The 20,526-nt window shown below is 56.7% G+C and overlaps 3 protein-coding genes across 7 annotated transcripts; 2 read left to right on the forward strand and 1 right to left on the reverse strand.

Annotated features, from left to right (window-relative positions):
* Positions 1–871: 871 nt before the first annotated feature.
* Positions 872–6,730, reverse strand: Nrtn (neurturin). 2 transcript variants are annotated; one of them, XM_006244347.5, is made up of 3 exons: positions 6,357–6,730; positions 1,830–2,011; positions 872–1,372 (listed from the first exon to the last, which is right to left on the reverse strand). In XM_006244347.5, the coding sequence occupies exons 2-3, from the start codon at positions 1,996–1,998 to the stop codon at positions 954–956; spliced, it is 588 nt and encodes a 195-aa protein (XP_006244409.1). In that variant the 5' UTR covers positions 1,999–2,011; positions 6,357–6,730; the 3' UTR covers positions 872–953. The 2 variants fall into 2 exon arrangements, with proteins under 2 accessions (XP_006244409.1, NP_445851.1); NM_053399.1 differs by lacking the exon at positions 6,357–6,730 and having other exon boundaries at positions 874–1,372; positions 1,830–2,001.
* A 5,661-nt stretch (positions 6,731–12,391) lies between these two features.
* Dus3l (dihydrouridine synthase 3-like) lies at positions 12,392–17,557 on the forward strand. 2 transcript variants are annotated; one of them, XM_006244314.5, is made up of 13 exons: positions 12,392–13,085; positions 13,744–14,011; positions 14,540–15,046; positions 15,357–15,398; positions 15,494–15,646; positions 15,770–15,886; positions 16,037–16,102; positions 16,207–16,317; positions 16,519–16,615; positions 16,752–16,827; positions 16,963–17,151; positions 17,245–17,373; positions 17,452–17,557. In XM_006244314.5, exons 2-13 carry the CDS (start codon positions 13,961–13,963, stop codon positions 17,522–17,524), a joined length of 1,611 nt encoding a protein of 536 aa, XP_006244376.1. In that variant the 5' UTR covers positions 12,392–13,085; positions 13,744–13,960; the 3' UTR covers positions 17,525–17,557.
* Positions 17,558–18,067: 510 nt separating this feature from the next.
* Positions 18,068–19,902, forward strand: Prr22 (proline rich 22). 3 transcript variants are annotated; one of them, NM_001399121.1, is made up of 3 exons: positions 18,068–18,234; positions 18,319–18,384; positions 18,810–19,902. In NM_001399121.1, the coding sequence occupies exons 1-3, from the start codon at positions 18,123–18,125 to the stop codon at positions 19,883–19,885; spliced, it is 1,254 nt and encodes a 417-aa protein (NP_001386050.1). In that variant the 5' UTR covers positions 18,068–18,122; the 3' UTR covers positions 19,886–19,902. The 3 variants fall into 3 exon arrangements, with proteins under 3 accessions (NP_001386050.1, NP_001119847.2, XP_038940127.1); XM_039084199.2 differs by having other exon boundaries at positions 18,148–18,230; NM_001126375.1 differs by having other exon boundaries at positions 18,082–18,234; positions 18,319–19,902.
* The last annotated feature ends 624 nt before the right edge of the window (positions 19,903–20,526 follow it).

The raw sequence follows: 20,526 nt of genomic DNA on the forward strand, positions 1-20,526 counted from the left end.
AAGAACAAACTTGGCCGATCACACTGGGCATCATCTTTTCCCACTCTCTCCTTCCTTATTGTTTACTTTTTCTCTCTCCTAAACAGAAGATGGATGCATTGTAACTATGTGTGTTTCATTTGTAACATAGACATATGGTATGCAAAGACAGAAGGGGCTGTCACTCTGGAGCTGAGTCACTGGCTGTGAGTTGCCCTGTGGGTGCTGAGATTTGAACCCAGGTCCTCTGCAGCCCCCCAGCTGTCTTTGTATAAAGATGTGTGGGTGGTCTCAGAGGGTGTCCTGCCCAGATTTGTGTCAACTTGACACAATCTAGAGTCATCTGAGAAAGGAGCCTCAATTGAGGAAATGCTTCCATGGGATCCATCTGTAAGGCATTTTCTAAATTAGTGATTGCTGTGGGGGGCTCAGTCCACTGTGGGTGGGGCCATCCATCCCCGGGCTGGTTGCTCTGTATTCTATGAGAGCTGAGCAAGCCAGTAAGCAGCACCCTCTGTATCAGCTCCTACCTCCAGGATCCTGCCCTGTCTGAGCTCCTGTCCTGACATCCTTTGGTGAGGCACAGTGATACGGAAGTATAAGCTGAGGGTTTTGGTCACGGTGTTTCCTCACATCATAGAAATCCCAAGACAGATGGTGAACTCTGAACTCGATCCCGGGCCTCTCCTGTATCTGTCCAGTGCCTGGATTATAGGCCCGCACGGACAGATGCATCATTTTCTGTGGGCTCATCCAGTAAGGCAATTTCCCATGACTGCTTTTCTTAGTTCACATCTATTTCCCCTTTTCTCCCAGGCCACCAGGAGCCACAGAGCCTCTTGGGCAACCCTATTCACACACCCTCCCCTCAGAGCATGAATGACCAGAGGCAGGCGAGTTCCCCACACTTTATGTGAATTCAGTTCTCCTGAAAGTCGCCAGGGCCCCTTTGCAGGTCGGGGCGTGAGGTAGCATCACACGCACGCGCACTCCCGCGCCGACAGCTCTTGCAGCGTGTGGTAGCGGCTGTGTACGTCCAGGAAGGACACCTCGTCCTCGTAGGCCGTCGGGCGGCAGCACGGGTGCGCTCGCACCCGCTCTTTGCGCACGCGTCGTCGCTGGCGCAGGCGCCGCAGGCCCAGGTCGTAGATGCGTATGGCCGCCTCGCACGCGCCTGCGCAGTAGCGGAACAGGACGGTTTCGTCCGACGTGTAGCCCAGACCCAGCTCGCTCACACGCACCTCGAGCTCGCGCAGCCCGCACGGTCGCGAGCCTGGCCGCGCACGCCGACGCCGGGGACCCGCTCGACGGCGCGGCCCCGAGGGACGGGCAACCCAGGGAGAAAGTTCTCGAAGCTCCACCGCGTCGGGGGCGCCCTGCAGCAGAGCGCGATCTGTGGCGGGAAGAGGGAGACAAGGAATTGGCGATAGCCTGTGCTATGTATGCGCAGTCCTGAGTGGCGTGGACCTAAGTCCTGGTCCCAGTATCCCAGTGGCTGCCATTGCCCCCTTCCCTCACCCCCACTCGTCTGTAGTTGAAGGGTGTGCAGAACTGAGGGGGTTCAGGAGGCAGGATTACTTCTGGGGCATCCTTTGGTACTCTGAGTTTGAGGCCGGTGTGGGCTACATGAGACCCCGTCTCAAAAAGAAAAAAAAATTAAGCAAAAAATCGCACCCCTAAAGCAAAGGGGCTCAGCGTTCCACGTGCAGCCTGCCACACCCTCTCCGGTCAGTGTTGGTTGACTGCTTCCAGGGCACCCACTGCCCGCCTGAGCCTTGGTTTCCCCAACAGGGGGGCGAACCCACCAGGCACCTCTTCCGAGAAGCCCCTCCCTCCGGGGCGGGGCTTACACTGGGCCAGGCGGGCGATGCGGGCGTCCAGGGTGCGTGGAGGGCGTCGCAGAGGAGCGAGCGCGGGTCCCAGGCGGTGACCCAAGAGCAGACCCTCCTGGCACATCCAGACAGACAGCAGGGAGCTGCAGATGAGCGACACCAGGGCCGCCGCCTTCCAGCACCTCATCCTGGGCCTTGGCCTGCGGGGAGATAATAGTTGCAAGGTAGGGAGTGTGCGAGATGGGGGACAGTGGGTGCAAAGGCCCTGAGGTTGAGGATGCTTGGCGTGTCCTAGCAATAGATAGGGGGCCCAGGCAGGGAGAGGGTGACAGCAGGATGTGGGCTGTATCCTTGTAACCTACTTGTGTGCCTCAGTTTCTCCTACCAAGCTGCGCCTCCTCCATCAGGGTATTAGTACTCCTGGTCACTGCACACAGTATGTTTCTAAGCACCCTCATACTCCCAACTAGTGCAACCCTCAACCCGCACACATTCCCTGAGGCTAGAACAGCCCCTACTTACCCAGTGTGCGTTGGCTTGGAAGACGTTTGGATTCAATTTGCATGGCCCCAACACAGAAGAGACATTTGGGGAAATTGAGGCTTCAAGACTCTCCATTGTTCACTGTCTCAGTAAACCATACATGCAATTGTCCTCGTCTGACATTTATTGGGCGCCGATGGTTTGCTAAACTCTACTCTGTGAATTCAACTCAAATCCTAGTCACATGATTCCTGGGACCTTGCACCACACATGTACGCTGCCCATGGAGGGCAGGAATGAACGTGGGGTCCGCGGGGCAGAGTGACGGGGGCTTGTGCGCTGCCTGTGGGTGTGAGGAACCAAACCCGTGTCCTCCACATCTGAGGCCTGGGAGGCTGTCCTGGCATGACCGCCCTCCATCTGGAGTGCCTCAGTTTCCCCTCTGAGCTCTTTAAGGAAGCGTGACAGCGGAAATGCCAGTACAGGGGGTGGCACGGTTGCACCCACCCAGTGGTCTGGGACTGCGCACCCCCAGCTGAGCTTTGAATCCATGAACAATGGCCCCTCTGTCCGGGGTCACCCAACTGGTTTGTATCTGGCATGGAAGGGGCGGGGAGGTATCCTAGGGGGGTGACGTAGGTGGGCAGAGGCCCCTGGAAGGGGGTCAAGGGTCACCACATCCTGGCAAGCGTCCTGCCCAGGGTCACATTCTCCTGTTCCTACCTCTTTCCAGCCTTAGTTTCCCCATTTGCAGTTATGTCCGGCAGACATGTGTACAGAGGAGGTGTACACATGCCCAGGCATAGTAGTGCTTTGCCTGGCTAGTAGCCAAGGCCTGGAATTGAGCCCTAACCGCGGCAAACTCCTATTCATCCTTCAAAGCCTGGTCCCTCCACTAGGACCAGGAGAGTTGCCTTGCCCCGTCTCTATAGCAACTGTTCCACCCCTGCTGCTGTTCCCGTGGTGACTTAGTTTCCCCATCTTCAGTCAGAACCCCAAGGGTCCCACCACGACCCAACCGTGAGAACCTGAGAGGGTGGGGGGTAGTGGGGGACTGAACTTCAGTTTTCTGAACCTGTTTCTCAGCCGGCTCACTCCTGTGACCCATAGGGTCTCCTGTAGCCTAAGTATGTAGCTGAGGATGACCCTGCACACCTGACTCTCCTGCCTCCATCTCTTGAGTGATATGTGCTACCGCTTGCAGTTTGGGGGATTGTTTAATTCTAGAAAGATCATAGGGGCACCGGGGAAGGAGGGACTCCCAGACCCATACTTTTCAGAATCCGTGCCTCAGTTTTCTCATCAGCACTAACAGTTTTTCCTTGACAGTCCATGGGTTCTTAGTGGTTCCAGATGGGGAAACTGAGGCCTCCCAGAGCCTGGCTCCTCACCTCCTTCCAAGGGCCCCACCCATTGGCGGGATGCACATCTGGGGTAAAAAGCAACATCTGCAGAGCACAGCTGTTTCCGATGAGCTGTGGGGGCCATGGGCTGGGAAGGCATTTGGGGCTTGATGGGTTGAAGGGGGAACACACCCGCTCCCTCCCATTCGACAGAAGGGGTAAGAATCCCAGGGCTGCTGCACTTTTGGAGTCCAAGCAATGCCTGATTGGCCAAACTCCTGCTCATACCTCAAAGCCCCAATTTCAATGCCCCCACTACATTTTCAAGAGATTTTATCTTATTTCCACGTGTATGTATGCGGGAGCACGTGGTGCCTGCATGCCTAAGTCAGAGGGCAACTGTCAGCTTAGCTACCCTGCCTCCATACATTCTTAAACATAGGACAGTGGTGGTTCAATGCTCAGCAGATGGATTTAAAATGGGGAGGGACTCTGCAGCCTCCGATGAGAAGCCCCCTTTCTCCCTACCATGTTACTCTCTGTTCCCTCCATTTTCCTCCCCACCCCACGCCACGCAGGACCAGAGAGGTGGACTTTCACCGGCAGGACACACAGCACAGCAGCATGTGCCCACCCTGAGTCTGTCTACCTGTGAGCAGGAGCCCCCCCCCGCCCCTCTCCCCGTACAAAACCGGATCAGGCTAATGCGAGCTGAGCCGCTGCCACAGGGCCTTGAGGGGGGCTGGGAAGAGTCACCCTGCCCAGAGTCCTGACCATCTGGCTTGGAAGAGAAACTGAGGCAGGCCCCAGGCGTGGCAGTAACAGGGTGGGGAGGGAGGTGACTTGCCTGCCCTCTACTTCCTTCCCAAGTTTGGTCGCGGGTCCTAGATACAGGTGTCTTTTCTCCCAGCCTCAGTTTCCCCAGGTGGCAGCTGGTCTGGACCTCAGTTTTCTCAGAGGGGGGGCTGAGTGTCTGGGTGGTTTAGCACTTCCCTCCCCCTCTATTCTGTTTATTTACTGACCTTTTAAAGGAATTCTTTTCATTATTTTAAATATACGTGTGAGTGCGAGGCAAGTGCCGGGGAGTTGACCCCGGGGCTGAGCTGGTGTCACAGGCTGTGGTCATCACGGAGAGCTCCAGTCTCATTGACTTATTTGTAACTTTGATCTCATCCCTCTTTGAGTCAGTGTAACCCAGGCTGGACCCTATGTAGCCAAGGTTGACCTTGAACCCTTGATGCTCTTGCCTCCAGATCCTGAGTAGCTGTGATAACAGGCCGAGGCATACCTGTTCCCCACACTTCCTCTCTCAACCTTCCAGAACATTCTCTCCCCACCCACCACCGGGTCACTGACTGTCCCCAAAGAAGCCAAGTGCTGTCCCTGCCGTCCCCACGTACAAAATTCCTACTCATCCTGCCCAGCCCCAGTTGTAATGCCCCTCCTCCAGGAAGTCTTCCCAGAGTCTCCTACTCCTCCATCACCTAGTCACACGGGTTCTCGTCCCACGTCCGTGGATGCCAGTGTGTCTGCCTCTAAGACACTGCCCATAGGCAAACATTTGTTGAAAACACCTCTGGCTTTTGTGTTTGTTTTTGTTTGTTTGTTTGGCGGCGGAGGGGATGCCTGGCTCCGAGTTTGTGTGATTGTTTCTTATTTAGTTCTGAGAACAGGATGGTGGCGTTTTGGGACAGGATCCCCAGCTGAGGTGGGTGCCTGGTTGATGGGGTGTACCTGGCCGAGGAGGGCATTTCTCACTCCCTGGTACAGCCAGCCCTTTGTGGTTGCATAGGGGTTTGCAGCAGGCTCAGGACCGAAAAAGCGGATGAAAGAGCGGGAGGGATTGTCGGGGGCCCCGGGCTAGGGACTGGGGGGCGGGGGCGGGGAATGAGCTGGTCAGGCTGGAATCTACCCGCTACTGACATCCTGCCAGTCACGCCTCATGGGGCTTCCTCAGCCTGGGGCGCTGACACACACAAAGGGTGTCCCAGAACACCAAGTATGTGAAGCTCTGCGAAGCGGTGGGGCAGAAATCCAGGGGTCCAGTTCCGAGCACCCCCCCTCAAGTTCCCCAGCCAGACCCAGTGGGCCAGGCAGGTGGCATCCCTACACACCTACCTACTTACCTACACACACACACACACACACACACACACTCCCCGCCCCCCCCCATCTCAGCATCTACCCTGGGCGGTCCCACCTGAAGTCTGCCCACTCTCTGCAGCAACCTTGGGTGGGCCTGGTGACTTCTCACTCATAAACCGAGTTATCTGGTGATAATCTTGAACAAGAACTCGGAAAGTGGGGAACACACCCCCGTTTCTAATCTGAGCTTTGCCCTTAAGGGACCCCCCCCTCCAAAAAGCCCTACGCCCTCTTGTGGCTGAACAGCGATTCAGGAGCCCAGTGGCCCGGCCCTTACCGGGGAGGACACGGTGTCCCCGCGAGCGCAAGGAACGCGCCCCTGTTTACTTCTGTGCGCCGCAGGGCTGCGCGTGGCTGGGGCCCCCTCCCAGGGTTTCCTGTGACCACGAAGTCCCCCTACTCCATTCTCCCTGACCGACGGGGCGCTCATGGGGGGCCGCAGGTCCAGTAGCCTTCCACAGGCACCGGGGGTCGTAGGAGCCTAGAGCGCATCCCATCGTGTACGGAGACCGGCAGTGACCTGGGAGGGGGGCTTTGGGACCCCCCACACACTGTACCCCTGGCCTCCACTTACCTGTCGCAGGCTCCAGATGACCAGGTCAGTGGTGACTCCTCCGGCCACCCGAGCCCGGCCCGGCCCCAGCCACTGCGTGCGCCATCCGGATCGCGGGGACCGGAGGCGACCCGGGGACCCCGTGCCGGAGGAGGCCACCGCACAGGGTGCGGGACACGGGCCGGGCCATAGGGTTCCCCCCCTGGCCTCTCTTTCTCTGTCTTCCCAGGGCTCGCCGGGCTCAGTGCACCCCAGGGCGGCACCCGTGGGAGGCTGGAGCGCGCTCAGGACGCGGGACCACGCGAGGAGCGCCGGGCGCGGGGCGCACGGACGAAGCCACCGCGCGCTCTCCCTCCGCTCCCGCCGCGCACCTCAGACCCGCTGGGCTTGAGGGGGCGTGGCCTTTCGGGAGGCGTGGATGTGGGCGTGGCATAGGGTTTCCCGGGCTCAGGAGCCGCCCTCGTCCAGCCCACAGCTGTAGGGGAGTTCGGGGAGAGCAGGTGGCAGCAACCTGGGAGGCCCTAAACAGCCACACTGATCTATCGATTAATCGGTCAATCCACTTCTCCCGGGGACTTTCCTTTATCCGAGACTTTGCGCCCCGAATTTAGTTCTCACTAACTTCGCACATTCCTGCCCCATATTCCGAACTCCCTATCTAGCTCCCCTAAACTATAGAGAACCTCTATAGCATCGCTCCCACCCAATTGCTGTTCTGGGCTCTCTGAAGTCATCTAAGAGTCCCAAGACACACTGGTACCCTCTTTCCCAACCATAGGCCTGAACCCACCCGTGGTCCCCAAACAAGTTCTCCCCACACCTAAGTCCACCCCTCTGTCCGCTCCAAGAAACCCTCCCAGGGAAACCGAGTTCAGTCTCTTCTCAGACACCCTAGATTATGTAGGATTGAAGATCCTGATTCGGCAGTAGATTAAGCCCATCAACGCTACCCACCATCCTGCCCTTCAGAGTACCGTGGGGGACCCCGTTTCTCACAGGTGACTTTCCTCCCAAAAGCACCCCATCTGGGACTTGATCACTCAAACCCACCACACCCTATTCCTCCGCCGCCTGCGATCCGTAAGCGCCCCCTAGCGAAACTCAGTCTCTCAGAGGCAGAGTGGGTGGGGCGAGACTGCCTTGGCCACGCCCCCTCCATTTAGTTGCTGAGAAACCAGGGTTGACGCTCCTCCCTGGACATCCCTCAGCTCCCTTGGCTGCTACCTGCCTCTGATTTAAGGTCCACTTATTCCAGAAACCTTTTCAGGACCTAACCTGCAAGCAGCCTCACTCTTTCCCAAGGGCCTCCGCTGGTGACCCTCCGACGCTGGTGGAGTTTGTGCTCATGTGCATGTCAGGTGCAGTCGGTTTTGTGGATTTGTTTGACTCTGTGTGTCAAAACAGCCGAAAGTCATCTGTCAGAGACCTGAGGCAGCTGATTCTTTCCTGTGCCTGAGGCTTCCCAGGGCCCAGGGCATGGAAGGGGTGAGGTGGTGGATAAGGTCAGGGGGGATGGGACAAGGAAATGGGACCCGGGTATGGGTGGGAGAGATAGGGCAAAGGTGTGGCACGGGGAAAATGGGGACGATGGAGTGGGGTGAGGGCCTCAGAGAGATGGGTAAGGGCCTGGCATGGGGAGATGGGTGAGGACCTGGCCTGGGAAGATGAGTGAGAGCTTGAAATGGGGAGATGGGACAATCAGGATGGGTCCTTCCAACCTGTAGTCTATGTGAAGGTATATCTTTTCCATCCCTGTTGTCACTCAGAGCTGGACACCTGGTGAGCACATGCTAGCACACACAGAGCCTTGACAGCACTATACTTAACTGTAGGCTCTGAACATACCAGAAGCACATTGACTTTACACACAGAGGATCTCCCCTGAGGCTCCTGCACACACCCTCAATTGTGCTGGATGACATACACAGACCCACACAGACACACAAGCAATATAGCTGCCCCCTGTCTCCATTGTCACACCTGCCACTGGTGCGAAGGCACACACAGACACACACAACATATAACATGTGCAAGAAACCCCCACAGCTCCTGTAGGCACACACATGACACAAGTGGGAGGCTGGTGTGGAAGGCTGGGGCCTCCTTGCGCACAGAGCTAGCCAGAGCCCACTCCTACTGGGTTAGCCCCCATGAAGCTGTCACCAGCCGTCCTGTGCCGTCTCTGCTCACTCGGCCCAGCTGTGACTGGGGCAGGCAGACACATGGGGAGCAGGACACACACATGTGCCCACCATGTGGACGCCATAAAATGGTTGTCCTGGCAACAGCAACTTGAAAGAGTGGGCTCTTTCTCTGGAATAGGGGTACAAGGGTAGAGCTGACACTATCAGCCGAGAGCCAAAGGGTGGGGACACAGAACATGCACCCACCTATGACCCCATTTCTGGAGCACATGGTTTGTTACAAACATGGGGAATATCCACAGCCTCAGATACACAAAGTGGCTCTCTTGCTCAGGGCTGGACATGGTCACACCAGAAATACAAGTGTCATCTATCCCAATAGCCTTCCAGATCACCCACACATTGTGCCATCCCTTTAGACAGACAGCAACTGACAGACGCCCTGCCATGTTCTGTGAGTCACACCTCAGCTGGGAACTGGGACACACACACACACACACACACACACACACACACACACACAGCGTCAGAATTCTTCCAGTATTCTCTACACCAGCTGAAATGAGACTGATCCCCCACTGGGATCTTGTTGGGTGAGGGACATGCTGTATGGAGACTGTCCAGTTGATGCCACCCCACTTGGAGAAGGAAGGGTCATAGCCATCTGTGCTGCTGATCTCAGGGCTGCTGGCTTCAGTGTTTACATGTATTTTATGTTTGGACTCTTGTCCCAGATGCAGGCTGTGTAGGACAAGGGACCGGTGTCAACAACATTTGAACCTCCCGCAGCAGGGTACAAATGTGGGGTGGCATCTAGTGTCCTGTCAGAACCTAGACTTGGGGAAACGGAGGCTCAAAGATGCACAGACAGACGACGTCCCTTTCTTTGATCCATTTCAGCCAGGGTATGGTAGAGAGGATGGCAGCCTGGGTTCAGCCTCCATCCATCTTGTGCTGGAGTCCATCCCCTTCTGTATCTATCTATTCCTGTATCTCCAAGCAACACCGGCCACAGCCTGCCCTGCCACCAGCCTACTTGGTAGTCGACAGGTGGTTGTGAAACCTGAGGTTCAGAGAAGTCATGCAGCAGGGCTCCAGGTCACACAGCAAGAGGCGTGTCTTGGGAACTTTGCAGAATGTCATGGTCCACCCACCCATCTTCCCCCACTCCGAAGCTGGCCTGACCTTTCCGGGAGGCCATCATTTCCCAAAGGGAAGCACTCTGTTCTTGGGTGGAGACCCAGGCCAAGGCTCTGGGAGGCTGGCAGCATCTGGCCAAAACATGAACTTGGCTGGTAAGGAAGTTTCCATCTTAGTGCTAGGAATTGGCTCAGATTCAGCTGTTTGGAGGATGGACCCCCGAGGGAACTCTCAGGGATCAGCCCAGAGGGGTTGGAGGTGGCTGGGAACTCAATGTGTTCTGTGTCCCCCTTGGCCACCTCACATGGCTTTAACTTCGAATGCACCATGCAGCAGTGTGTGTTGGGATGAGATGGCCCACCCAGCCTGTTTAGTCACCTGTAAAATAGCTCCTAAGTGTGTTCCAGGCCCAGACTTAGGTACCCTCTACAGGGCAGGATTGTCCTCGAGGCTCCCTTCTAGCATGGGTTTCGTTTTGAGGCCGGAACTTGCTATGTAGTCAAGATGACCTTGAACTCCTGATCTCGGGGCATATTCTCTGTGCTGGTTCTGAGGTGCTAGGGATGGAACCGGGGCTTCAGCAGTCCCAGCGAAGGCTCCATCCTCTGAGACCAGCCCTGGGTTGATCTTTGATAAAGGCTCTGTAGCCCAGGCTGTCCTGGAAATCCCCACTTTGGGGTGACTGTCACGCCTAATTTGGGAGACGCAGAGGGGCCTTCTGCATCACTTGACATACTCTCTGGTGGAAACCGAGGCTAAGGGACCCTAGCAGCCCGTGGGCGGCAGGAAGGAGCGAAGCTGCAGATCCAGGCTGGGATGGTATAAACAGGACCGGAGCTGTTCCCCTGGGGGCCATCGACAGCAAAGGGTCAGAGGTGAAGGCCGGGTCCCAGCCGCCGCCGAAGTCAGGAAGGTGGGAAACGCATCAGGCAGGCCACCTGGGCAGCGGCTTCGGCGGAAGGAGCTTGGGGGCGGGGAGCTGGGGGGCTGGCGGCGGGGGGGGGGGGGGGAACGGGACCTAACACAGTGGGCAGGGCTGGAGGCGGACTTGCTCGCAGGCTGCGTTGCGCACGCGCACACGTGCTGGCGCCGCCAGATACAGTAATGCTGAGCTCTCCGACCACCCCCTCTACCGCACCCCACCCCGCTTGTCCCTGGCTTTTCTAATCCCCCTGCTCCCGACCTGCAGCCCCGAGATAAGGACCCAGCTGCAGACGCAGATAAAGGAATCTGCCACACAAATCCGAGAGGCCAGCCTCGGGCACGCAGCCCAGGGCTGCACCTGCTAGACATAACGGGAGGGGGAGGGGCGGCCTAGGGGTGGGGGTGGGGAATCCAGGTGGACAGACCTGGACACAGAAAAGTTAGGAGCCCAGCCTGTGAATCCAGGCCATTTGGGAAGATGTGGCAGGGGCATTGCCGTGAATTTGAGTTTGGGGTTGTCTTGGATTGGAAAGGGAGTCTTTGTCACAAAAAGACAAAAATGAGAGGAGAGAGAAAATGCCGAGCCTGGTGGCAGACACACTTGAGAGGTGGAGGCAGGAGGGTCAGGAATTCAAGGTCATTTCTGACCACAGTGAGTTAGAGACTAGCCTGCACTACCTGAGACCTTATCTTTAAAAAAAAGGGTGGAAATAAAATCGTTGAGGGTACATAAATAGGAAGAATAGAAGAGACACAGAAGATGGGAGGAGGCAGCAGTGGGACCCTTTGGTCTTCCCTGCCCCTACTTGGTGCTCAGGTTTCCTTAAATGATAGCAGGGCAACAGCCACCTGCCTCCCTCACTTCCTGGTGTCAGCTGAGATCAGGCCTCGGATGGATTGCCTTAGCTCCAAGGGATTATCTGGGTCCCTCAGTTCAGGGAGCACAGACTCTCCGAAAGGCACGGGGCCAGGGTGTGGAAACTGCCAGAGGAGAAAGGGGTGTACCGGAGGAGACTAGGAGAAGGGCTGGCTCTAGGAAGTAGATGAAGTAGGCCATCCTTGGACGTGGAAGGACTGGGGCGGGGCCCGGACAATGGAGTCTGTGCTCAGGATTGGAACCCGGTCCGGCAGACAGTAAACGCCCTGAGCTCCTGGTTAAGGGGTCAGTCAGCACTGTCGTATTCGCATCAGCATGAGTGCTGCACTGTTTCATAGTGATCAACTGCCTGGCTGTCACGCCTCCTGCGGGAAAGCCAGCGCGGGTTGCCTTGCACAGAAGGGTCAGAAGTCGCTCTGAGGAAGGGGTCTTGTCCCTTCCTTACCCTTTGCAGCCCTATTTCTCCCAAGAGTGTGTCCTTATCGCAAGCCAAGGTAGACACTACAAAGGAGCCCCAGTCTTAACATACATATTGTCACTTCCATCTTGTCCAGTGAGGGCGGTAGAGAGCAATGAATCAAACAGGGCGCCAATGAGGTCTTAGGCTAATTAATTCCTTTCCCTCTCTGGGCCACAGTTTCCCCTTACGTTATACAACCAGCACAGTCTATTTTGTTCGTTGAGGGTCAGCCTGGGCTACAGAGCGAGACCCTATCTCCAGGAATTAAATGACTATAACTACTGATTGGTGTGACTTGGCTTTGGTTGAGACATGTAGCTCAGGCTGGCCTCAAACACTACCTCCATCCAAGTGCCGTTCTTAAATGTTTAAGCAAACTTTTATTAAAATAGTAATTGTGGGATCGGTAGGGAGAAGCGCCGTATGTCAAGTCCAAGGAAACGAGTTCAATCCCTGAGACTCACATGGGAAGGCAGGAAACCCCCAAATTGTCATGTGGCCTCTGTACACGTGTGATACACGGGAGACCCCCCTCCCCTATCTCCACAGCAGATGAGTAAATGTCACTTTCAAAGGTACACTGGCACACAAAAAAAGGCGGTACAATGAAAATAATACAAATTGCCACTCGTTTATGGGCCACAGTGGCTCACGAAGGGTACTATCAAAGGAGAGTGTGTCCCTGTGAAGTCATTTGATCCTTCAAAGCTGTTGCGAGTTTTTGCTTGTTTTCTGAGATACGGTTTCTCTGTGGAGCTCAGGCTGTCCAGGACCTCGCTCTATAGATCAGGGATTCGTCTGACTCGGTCTCCCCGGTTCTGGGATTAAAGGCGTGCACACTACGGGCTGCGGTTTTTATTAATAAAATATTGGACACGTTTGCCAAAAAAAAAAAAAAAAGCAGAGTCGGTCAGTGTGAGCTGCATTCCCCTTCCCCAACACGAACTCACTTCTACTAGGCAACAGTGACCCACGGGGGACCGACGTGAACCCCGTGGGAACCCCGCCGGGACTCTTGAGCACTTCCGGTTCCTGAGCGGCCCACCCCCACATCCAGACGGCCTTGCGCACGCGCGCCTTAGTATTATTGGTGTGGTCTGAGCGTGCGCCTTTCTGTAGGCTCCAGAAGACACGGGCGACCCGGAAGACTTTCCTGCCACACTCCAGAGCCAGTGCGAGGGGCGTCGATGGCGGAGGTTGCGGAGGTAGCAGCTGAGAGCGGTGGTGGCGGTGACTCCGGAGTTGGCGCGTGCGAACGGGGGGTGGCGCCCATTAAAGCTCAGTGAGTCGCGGTGCCCATCAGCGAAGCTGATGTGGCCTTCCCGGCGTCCGTGGCGCGGCGCGAGTGGTGCATGCTGGGAGGTGTGGCGGCGTCCTGGAGAGGGGCATCCCGGAGGCGCCAAAGCCTTTACCTACCCTCTGCTGACGCTCGAGTATAACACGTGTTATGACTAGCAATTGGGCTGGCTGTGCGCATATGCAGGTTTGGGGAACCAGAAGCAGGGCCGAGGTGCATGTTGGGGCTTGTAGTCTCTGCGAGGGGCAAAAAAAATGGCTCTCGTCGAAAGAACTCCTGGGAAGTGTGGTAGCTTGATTCTCGTTGTCAAGCATGCTGGGATTTGTAGTTCGTTCGTAGTCTTCCGAGAATGTTGGTATCTGCGTGTGGTAACCCATAAGACAATGCAGTTCTCTGAGCAGGGACGCAAATGGGTCTTTCAAGTGCAAAATAGGTGTCCCCTTGGCACCTATTGTGAAAACTGGCTGGTTCTAAGTAGGGGGAGCTTCCTGCAAGCAGAAGCGTGTGAGCATGTCAGCCCTTAAGGCCCTTTCCCTATGCAAATTGAGCCTCTCCCTCGCTGGCAGGTACCGCACCACCAAAGAAAGGTTCCACGAATACCTGGATGCAGACAAGCAGGAGGGTGCGTGCCAGGAAACGCCTACAGAGGGCCCAGCTGAACCGGAGGCCAAAAGAATCCGCTTGGAAGATGGGCAGGAGAATGGGAAGACAGAGGTGGCAGTTGAGTCCCATGAAAGGCAGGTGCCCAAGAGGGCCCGGGGCCAAAACAAAAGCCGGCCCCACATGAAGCCAGCACACTATGACAAGGAGAGGCTCTGCCCATCCCTCCTTCAGGTGAGAGGTTGCTGCTCCAAGTCTGTAGATGCTGTGCTATGACAAATACACAGACCCCTTGGCCTACAGGGACTTGACCTAGCAGTGCCTTGCCTTGTCCACAGTGTTGCCTTCAGAATGTCAGCCATCAGCCTATCTGCACATACTCCCATTTATAGACTTATTTTGTTTGAGACAGCGTTTCTCTGTAACCCTGACTGTCCTAGAACTCACTCTGTAAACCAGGTTGGTCCTGAACTCAGAAGGCACTCCCAAGCTCTGGGATTAAAGGTGTGCCCACTGTTTTATTTCATGTCCTAGAGCTAGAGTTACAGGTGCTTGTGAGCTGCCACTTGGTTACTGGGAATCCAAGTCATGTGCAGGAGCAGCTGGTGTTCTTGACCTCGGACCTGCCACTCCAGCTTGACACTGTTCCAGCTTTAGAGCTGTTAAAACAGGCGTGTTGGGGCTGCTGACACTCACCCAGGACATACACATGGCCTACCCCGGCCACTCAGCCCTCTCCTGGTTCTTTCATGTCCTTCACAGGAGTCGGCCACTCCATGTGCATTTGGAGACCGTTGCCGCTTCCTGCATGATGTGGGGCGCTACCTGGAGACCAAACCAGCAGACCTGGGCCCCCACTGCGTGCTCTTCAACACCTTCGGCCGGTGCCCTTACAGCATGACCTGTCGTTTTGCTGGGGCACACTTGGGACCTGAGGGTCAGAACCTGGTGCAGGAGGAGGTGGTGGCCCGCTGTGCACAGCTCCCTTCGGTGCGAAATGGCCTCGACAGGGCTCTGCAGCAGCAGCTGCGGAAGCGCCAAGTTTGCTTTGAGCGAGCTGAGCAGGCCCTGAGCCACCTTACCCAGGGCCCCATGCCCACGATTGCCCCTGAGAGCACTGTGGCCACATTGACCCCAAAGCACAGCAGCTGCCATGTCCAGCTAGACAACGTAGGAGGGGACGGTGCCGGGCAGGGCAGCCCTGTGCCCACCTGCGGCCCCTTGACCGACGAGGATGTGGTCCGGCTGCGGCCCTGTGAGAAGAAGCGGGTAAGGTGCAGATACCTGTGCTGGGCCTTTCCTGTCCTCCATCCTGTCTCAGCAGAAAGAGCCTGAACATGAGATGGGAGAAAGGGTGCCATGGAAGTCTCCTGAGGGGAAGGCTGAGACTAGGCTTCTCAAGGGTGGATAGAGGCTCCTAGAGAGCAGTCATTGATGAGCTTTGCTCCTAAGACAAATGGTCTTGATGTGTCCAGCAGCCGGCAGCAGAGGGAGACCACTGGGGTGTGTGAGGGGAGGGAGAATGTGTTAGGAGAGAACATGTGGGAGAAGGAGGCCTGATGTGTTCATTTCCCTCCAGCTAGACATCAGCGGAAAGCTGTACCTGGCTCCTTTAACCACGGTAGGAGGTGGCTGGGTGGGCAGCTCTGTGGTTGGTTCCCTGGGACATTGCTGGCCCAGTGTCCCTGCTTTACTGACCTCTGATGTCCCGACCAGTGTGGAAACCTACCCTTTCGCCGTATCTGCAAGCGCTTCGGTGCAGATGTGACCTGCGGTGAGATGGCCATGTGCACAAACCTGCTCCAGGGACAGATGTCTGAGTGGGCTTTGCTCAAGCGCCACCCCTGCGAGGACATCTTCGGGGTTCAGGTCAGTGTTTTCCCCGAAGGAGGTTGCCATGTTCAGGAGCAGTGTCGTGGCTTTGCCTTTCTGCTGTCTGGGGGACAGTATGATGATGGGGGCCAGTCACTGACCAGACTCTGCCTGGTACAGCTGGAGGGCGCATTCCCTGACACCATGACCAAGTGTGCTGAGCTGCTCAACCGCACGATTGACGTGGACTTCGTGGACATCAACGTGGGCTGCCCTATCGACCTCGTCTATAAGAAGGTGCTGGTTGCTCTACCCTAAGAGCCTAGGGTGGGTGTGGGCCAAGCCCAGGACGCTGCCCTGCTGGCCTTGTGCCTCAGTTTCCCCTTCTGGACATGGGTGGAGTGTCTGTGTTTCTTGGGAGGTCACCAGGGTCTCTGTGTCCCACAGGGTGGTGGCTGTGCACTCATGAATCGCTCAGCCAAGTTCCAACAGATTGTGCGGGGCATGAATGAGGTAACCTGGTCTCTTCAGCACTGTGCCCTTCCTCCACCCCACTTTTGATGCTGGCATGGAGCCTCCAGTCCTGCCCTGCTTCCCCTCTGCCCTTGTTCTTGAAGGTGTTGGATGTACCCTTGACGGTGAAGATGCGCACGGGTGTTCAGGAGCGTGTGAGCCTGGCACACCGACTGCTGCCTGAACTGCGGAACTGGGGTGTTGCACTGGTCACAGTGGGTGTCAGGCAGTGGGCTCACATCTTGGGGTTACTGTGGTTCTCCCGGTCCCTTGTTCTGTCTCCTTTTGTTTTGTTTTTTTTGTTTTTTTTTTTTGTTTTTTTTGTTGTCTCCCTGTGCCCCCTCTTGTCCTTCACCTCTTGAGCCTCTCAGCCTGTTACCCTCCCCCTTACCCTCATTACTACCCCTCCCCCACAGCTCCATGGCCGCTCCAGGGAACAGCGCTACACCAGGCTGGCCGACTGGCCCTACATCGAACAGTGTGCCAAGGTGGCCAGCCCCATGCCCCTGTTTGGTAGGTGCCCAGAGCCACTGGGACCACATCTCTCAGCTGGGAGGATGCTGGATTCTTTGGAAATCTCAAGACTGATTGATGGTGTCCTCATGTCCATGGGGCCTGCCACTGTCAAGACCCCACTGTGTCTCCTCAGGAAATGGAGACATCCTTTCGTTTGAGGACGCCAACTGTGCCATGCAGACAGGGGTTGCTGGGATCATGGTTGCCCGGTAAGTGACGCCAGATGGGCTGGGACAGCAATGCTAGAACTTTCTGCACCTGGGGACCCTGTGAGGCCGAGGCCTGGCTGCTGAGGTGACTGGAGCTAGGAGGCACCATGTCCTCAGTGAGCATCTCCCTTGTAGTGGCGCCTTGCTCAAGCCCTGGCTGTTCACTGAGATCAAAGAACAGAGACACTGGGACATCTCATCCTCTGAGCGCCTGGACATCTTGAGAGACTTCACACACTATGGCCTGGAACACTGGGGCTCTGACACACAGGGTGTGGAACGGACCCGGCGCTTCCTTCTTGAGTGGCTCTCCTTTCTTTGCAGGTGGGCACTGAACCAGGCAAATGGCCAAGGTAAGAGATTGTAGCCTCAGACCTCACCGAGCCTTATTGCTTCCTCTGCCCTCCTGGCCCACAGGTATGTGCCCGTGGGCCTGCTGGAACGACTGCCACAGAGGATCAATGAAAGGCCACCCTACTACTTAGGCCGTGACTACCTGGAGACACTCATGGCCAGCCAGCAGGCTGCAGACTGGATTCGAATCAGGTACGCACTGGCCAGGGCTCTACAGGTTGATGCTGTGAGGCCCAGGCCTGATCTGATCTGTCACTTTTGTCCCCACAGTGAGATGCTGCTTGGACCAGTTCCACCTGGCTTCGTCTTCCTGCCCAAGCACAAAGCCAATGCCTACAAGTAGCTAACAGAGACAATAAATTTTATTCTTGTAGAATTTCTTTTATTTTGTTGGGTTTTTTTTTTTTTTTTTTTGGTTTTTTTTTTTTTGGAGCTGGGGACCGAACCCAGGGCCTTGCGCTTCCTAGGTAAGCGCTCTACCACTGAGCTAAATCCCCAGCCCCTTGTTGGGTTTTTTGAGATAAGATCTTATATGGGCTGGCCTTGAACTCCTAGAATCCTAGGCACACCGTCCATCACACTGGCTTTTTCTTAGGTGACCTAAAATGGCCTCTGTTCCTCTTCTCCTAGGAGGTGGCCTTGGCAGGTGCCTGGTCCCCGTCTGCACTGTTTTCTGACTCTAATCTGTCCCGTTTTGTTGGGCAGTGTCCTTGGGACTTTGAATTGGGTGACTTGTATGGAGGCAGCAACAGAGACCTGGCTCCGGGTGGAGAGGGCCGCCTCTTGCCCACCCCCTCCCCCTCCTCCGGAACCCAAGTGATGGGCTTGCCCTGGACTGGAACCCTCCACCTAGCAACACGGTGCAAACAGAACCCAGCGGGACTCTGTCCCCAGGTGCCTCTGCTGCCACCCGGGCCCCCCCGGGGTGGCCTGTCTCACCCATGCAGCATCCCAAAACCCTCTATCCCCCAGCCATACCCCAGGAAAGCTTCAGCCTGCAGAACCTGGAGGGCCCTGAGGTACCAGGTGGCTCAGAACCCCTTCCCACTGTAGGTATGATGGTGGTGGTGGACAGGGGTGTGTGATGGCTATGGGGCCTGGGCCCCTGCCCCACCTACCAGGCACCTTTGTCCACAGCCAATGCTAACCTGCACTATCAGAACCCCGGCTCTGACCAGGAAGTGCTTCCAGCCCCTCCAGCAGGTATCGGCCGGCACCCTTGAGCCTCGCTCTGAACAGGCTTCATACCCAAGATGAGACCCCAGAATTGCCCTGGGTCCCCTCTACCCCAGACAGATACCCCCATAGCTGAACTGTGTCATGTTTTGAAGTAACACTGGAGAGCAGGCTGAAGCCTGCTTTGGTGACAGCGGCTGCCACTAGGCAAGGCTTTCTGAGAGGCCTGGGCACCCGAATTCAGGTCGTTGTTTTCCTGAGAGGCATCAGAGGAGAGGACCCCAACAGTCTCTGTGTCTTGCCCCCCACGAGTCCCCAGATGACTGGTAAACAGCCAGTTTTCAAGGCTCCTCAGAGGCCAAGGCTGTGTCCTATGTCCTGGGCTTTGGGACCCTCAACCCCCATGGCCTGGTTCCCCCATGGAGCCCCACTCAGGTGTCCACCACCCACAGGCTTCCAGATGGCTCCCTGCGGCTGCTTCTTCGACCCCCGCATCTACCGCATCGAGTGGGCCACCTCCGACTTTGGCCAGTCATCCCTGTACAAGGTGGCAGTGGCTGGGGGTCCTGCCTTATCTGGTGGCTACCTGCTGGAGGCCCCGTCCTACCTCAAGACCCCGGGGCCACCACCTCTGCTTTATCCCCACTACCAGCCGGCCCCCAGCGGGCCACAGTACCTCACACATTTCCTTCCACCAGAGGAGCCTATGCCTGAGGCTCTGGGCTTCATGCGGGACGGAGGGCCCCTCAACTTCATGGAGGTGCTCAGAGACGGCCTGGCACCCCCGCCAACCCCCAAAGAGACTAAGCCATCTCCCTTGCTTATCACAGTCCCCACAGCACACACGCTGCCACCTGGGCCCTATGGCCATCTCGGTGGCCAGACCAGCCAGTTTCCAGGACCCCAGGTGACCATGAGGCCCACCGAGGCCCCCAGGGAGCTGCAGAGTAGTGGTGCAGCCAGGCCGGGTCTGCAGTTCCCTCCTGGGCCTGGAGAGCCCACGGTGGCCAAGGTGGAGGAGGTCACCCCAGTGGGCTCAAGTGAGACCGTGCCTCCCGAGGTGGCTCGTGCGTTCTTCCTACCAGACAAGGTCCTTCTAGAAGATGCCATGAAACTTTTTGATTGTCTCCCTGGTGGCACTGAACCTGAGGTGGCCTTGCACAGGGGTCCTGGCCCCGGACTGCGGGACAGTGGTGGTGGTGGGGACGACTTCCCAACTGACATCCGCTCCCTGCACCTGCCAGATGACCTGCTGTCCTTTGACTACAGTGTCCCTGAGATTCTGGACGCGGTGGCCAACGTGGATTATGTTTTCAGCTTCAAGGCCCTGGAGGATGAGCCGCTGCCCCATCTTGGGGCCCCTGTCACTGACACGGCGGCCCCTGGCCTGCGGTCCCATCAACCGGGGAAAAAACCGAGCACATCCACCAAGAAAGGGAAACCAAGCGGTAGACACAGGCAGGCCACTGGCCTTGCTGGCACCACTGCCACAGGACCCAGGCTGGACCCAGGAGCCACCCCCAATTAAAGCCATTTGATCTCTCAGCTATGTGTGGACACATGTCCTGTGACCATGACCAGGCAAGACCGCCGACTGCATGGTGAGACTGGGGGTGGGGTGGTGCCAGTCACGTGCCTTCAGAGTTGAGTCAGGAATCTCAGAATTGGACTGTCAGGTATCAGGGTTGAAACTAAACTGTTAGCCCTACATTTAGGTTGCCTGGGTAGGAGGTTGGAGGCCAGTTTGGTCACAAAGTACAGCCTCATCTACAAGAAATGAAGATATGGTGCTGCAGCTCAGCTGGTAGAAGGTTGGGGGTTCATTGGTAAAGTGCGTGGGGCTCAGTCACTATTCACAAAACCCTGGACTCCTTCCCAGTGCTATATAAAGCGAGTGTGGTACATGGTTGTAACCCTAGCCCTGAGGAGGTAGGAGAAAGTCAGAATTTCAGGGCTAGCCTGAGCTCCCTGAGCCTGTCTCAAGAAGAAAGGCAGTTGCCTCAGACTGGCCATGTTGGGAGGTCTCTTGAGAAGTGGGGTTTTCTTTTCCAGACACTACTGAAATGGGTTCCCTCGTATGTTTGGTGGTCAGAGTCAAAGTGTCCTGAGAGGAGTGGGCACAAACCTGGAGATGCGGTGTGTAGGTAGGCCCTGGAGAGTGGCCGTCCC

This window comes from Rattus norvegicus, chromosome 9 (genome assembly GCF_036323735.1).
Source record: "Rattus norvegicus strain BN/NHsdMcwi chromosome 9, GRCr8, whole genome shotgun sequence".
In the NCBI taxonomy this organism is placed as follows: domain Eukaryota; kingdom Metazoa; phylum Chordata; class Mammalia; order Rodentia; family Muridae; genus Rattus; species Rattus norvegicus.

Coding starts and splice junctions, on each gene's coding strand:
- Nrtn (XM_006244347.5), bottom strand. CDS start 1,998: ATGAGGTGCTGGAAGGCGGCGGCCCTGGTGTCGCTCATCTGCAGCTCC. Junction 1,373..1,829: donor CATCGCCCGCCTGGCCCAGT/GTAAGCCCCGCC, acceptor TTCCCGCCACAG/ATCGCGCTCTGCTGCAGGGC.
- Dus3l (XM_006244314.5), top strand. CDS start 13,961: ATGAAGCCAGCACACTATGACAAGGAGAGGCTCTGCCCATCCCTCCTT. Junction 16,103..16,206: donor TTGTGCGGGGCATGAATGAG/GTAACCTGGTCT, acceptor TTGTTCTTGAAG/GTGTTGGATGTACCCTTGAC. Junction 16,616..16,751: donor CAGCCCCATGCCCCTGTTTG/GTAGGTGCCCAG, acceptor GTGTCTCCTCAG/GAAATGGAGACATCCTTTCG.
- Prr22 (NM_001399121.1), top strand. CDS start 18,123: ATGCAGCATCCCAAAACCCTCTATCCCCCAGCCATACCCCAGGAAAGC. Junction 18,235..18,318: donor AGAACCCCTTCCCACTGTAG/GTATGATGGTGG, acceptor CTTTGTCCACAG/CCAATGCTAACCTGCACTAT. Junction 18,385..18,809: donor GCTTCCAGCCCCTCCAGCAG/GTATCGGCCGGC, acceptor CACCACCCACAG/GCTTCCAGATGGCTCCCTGC.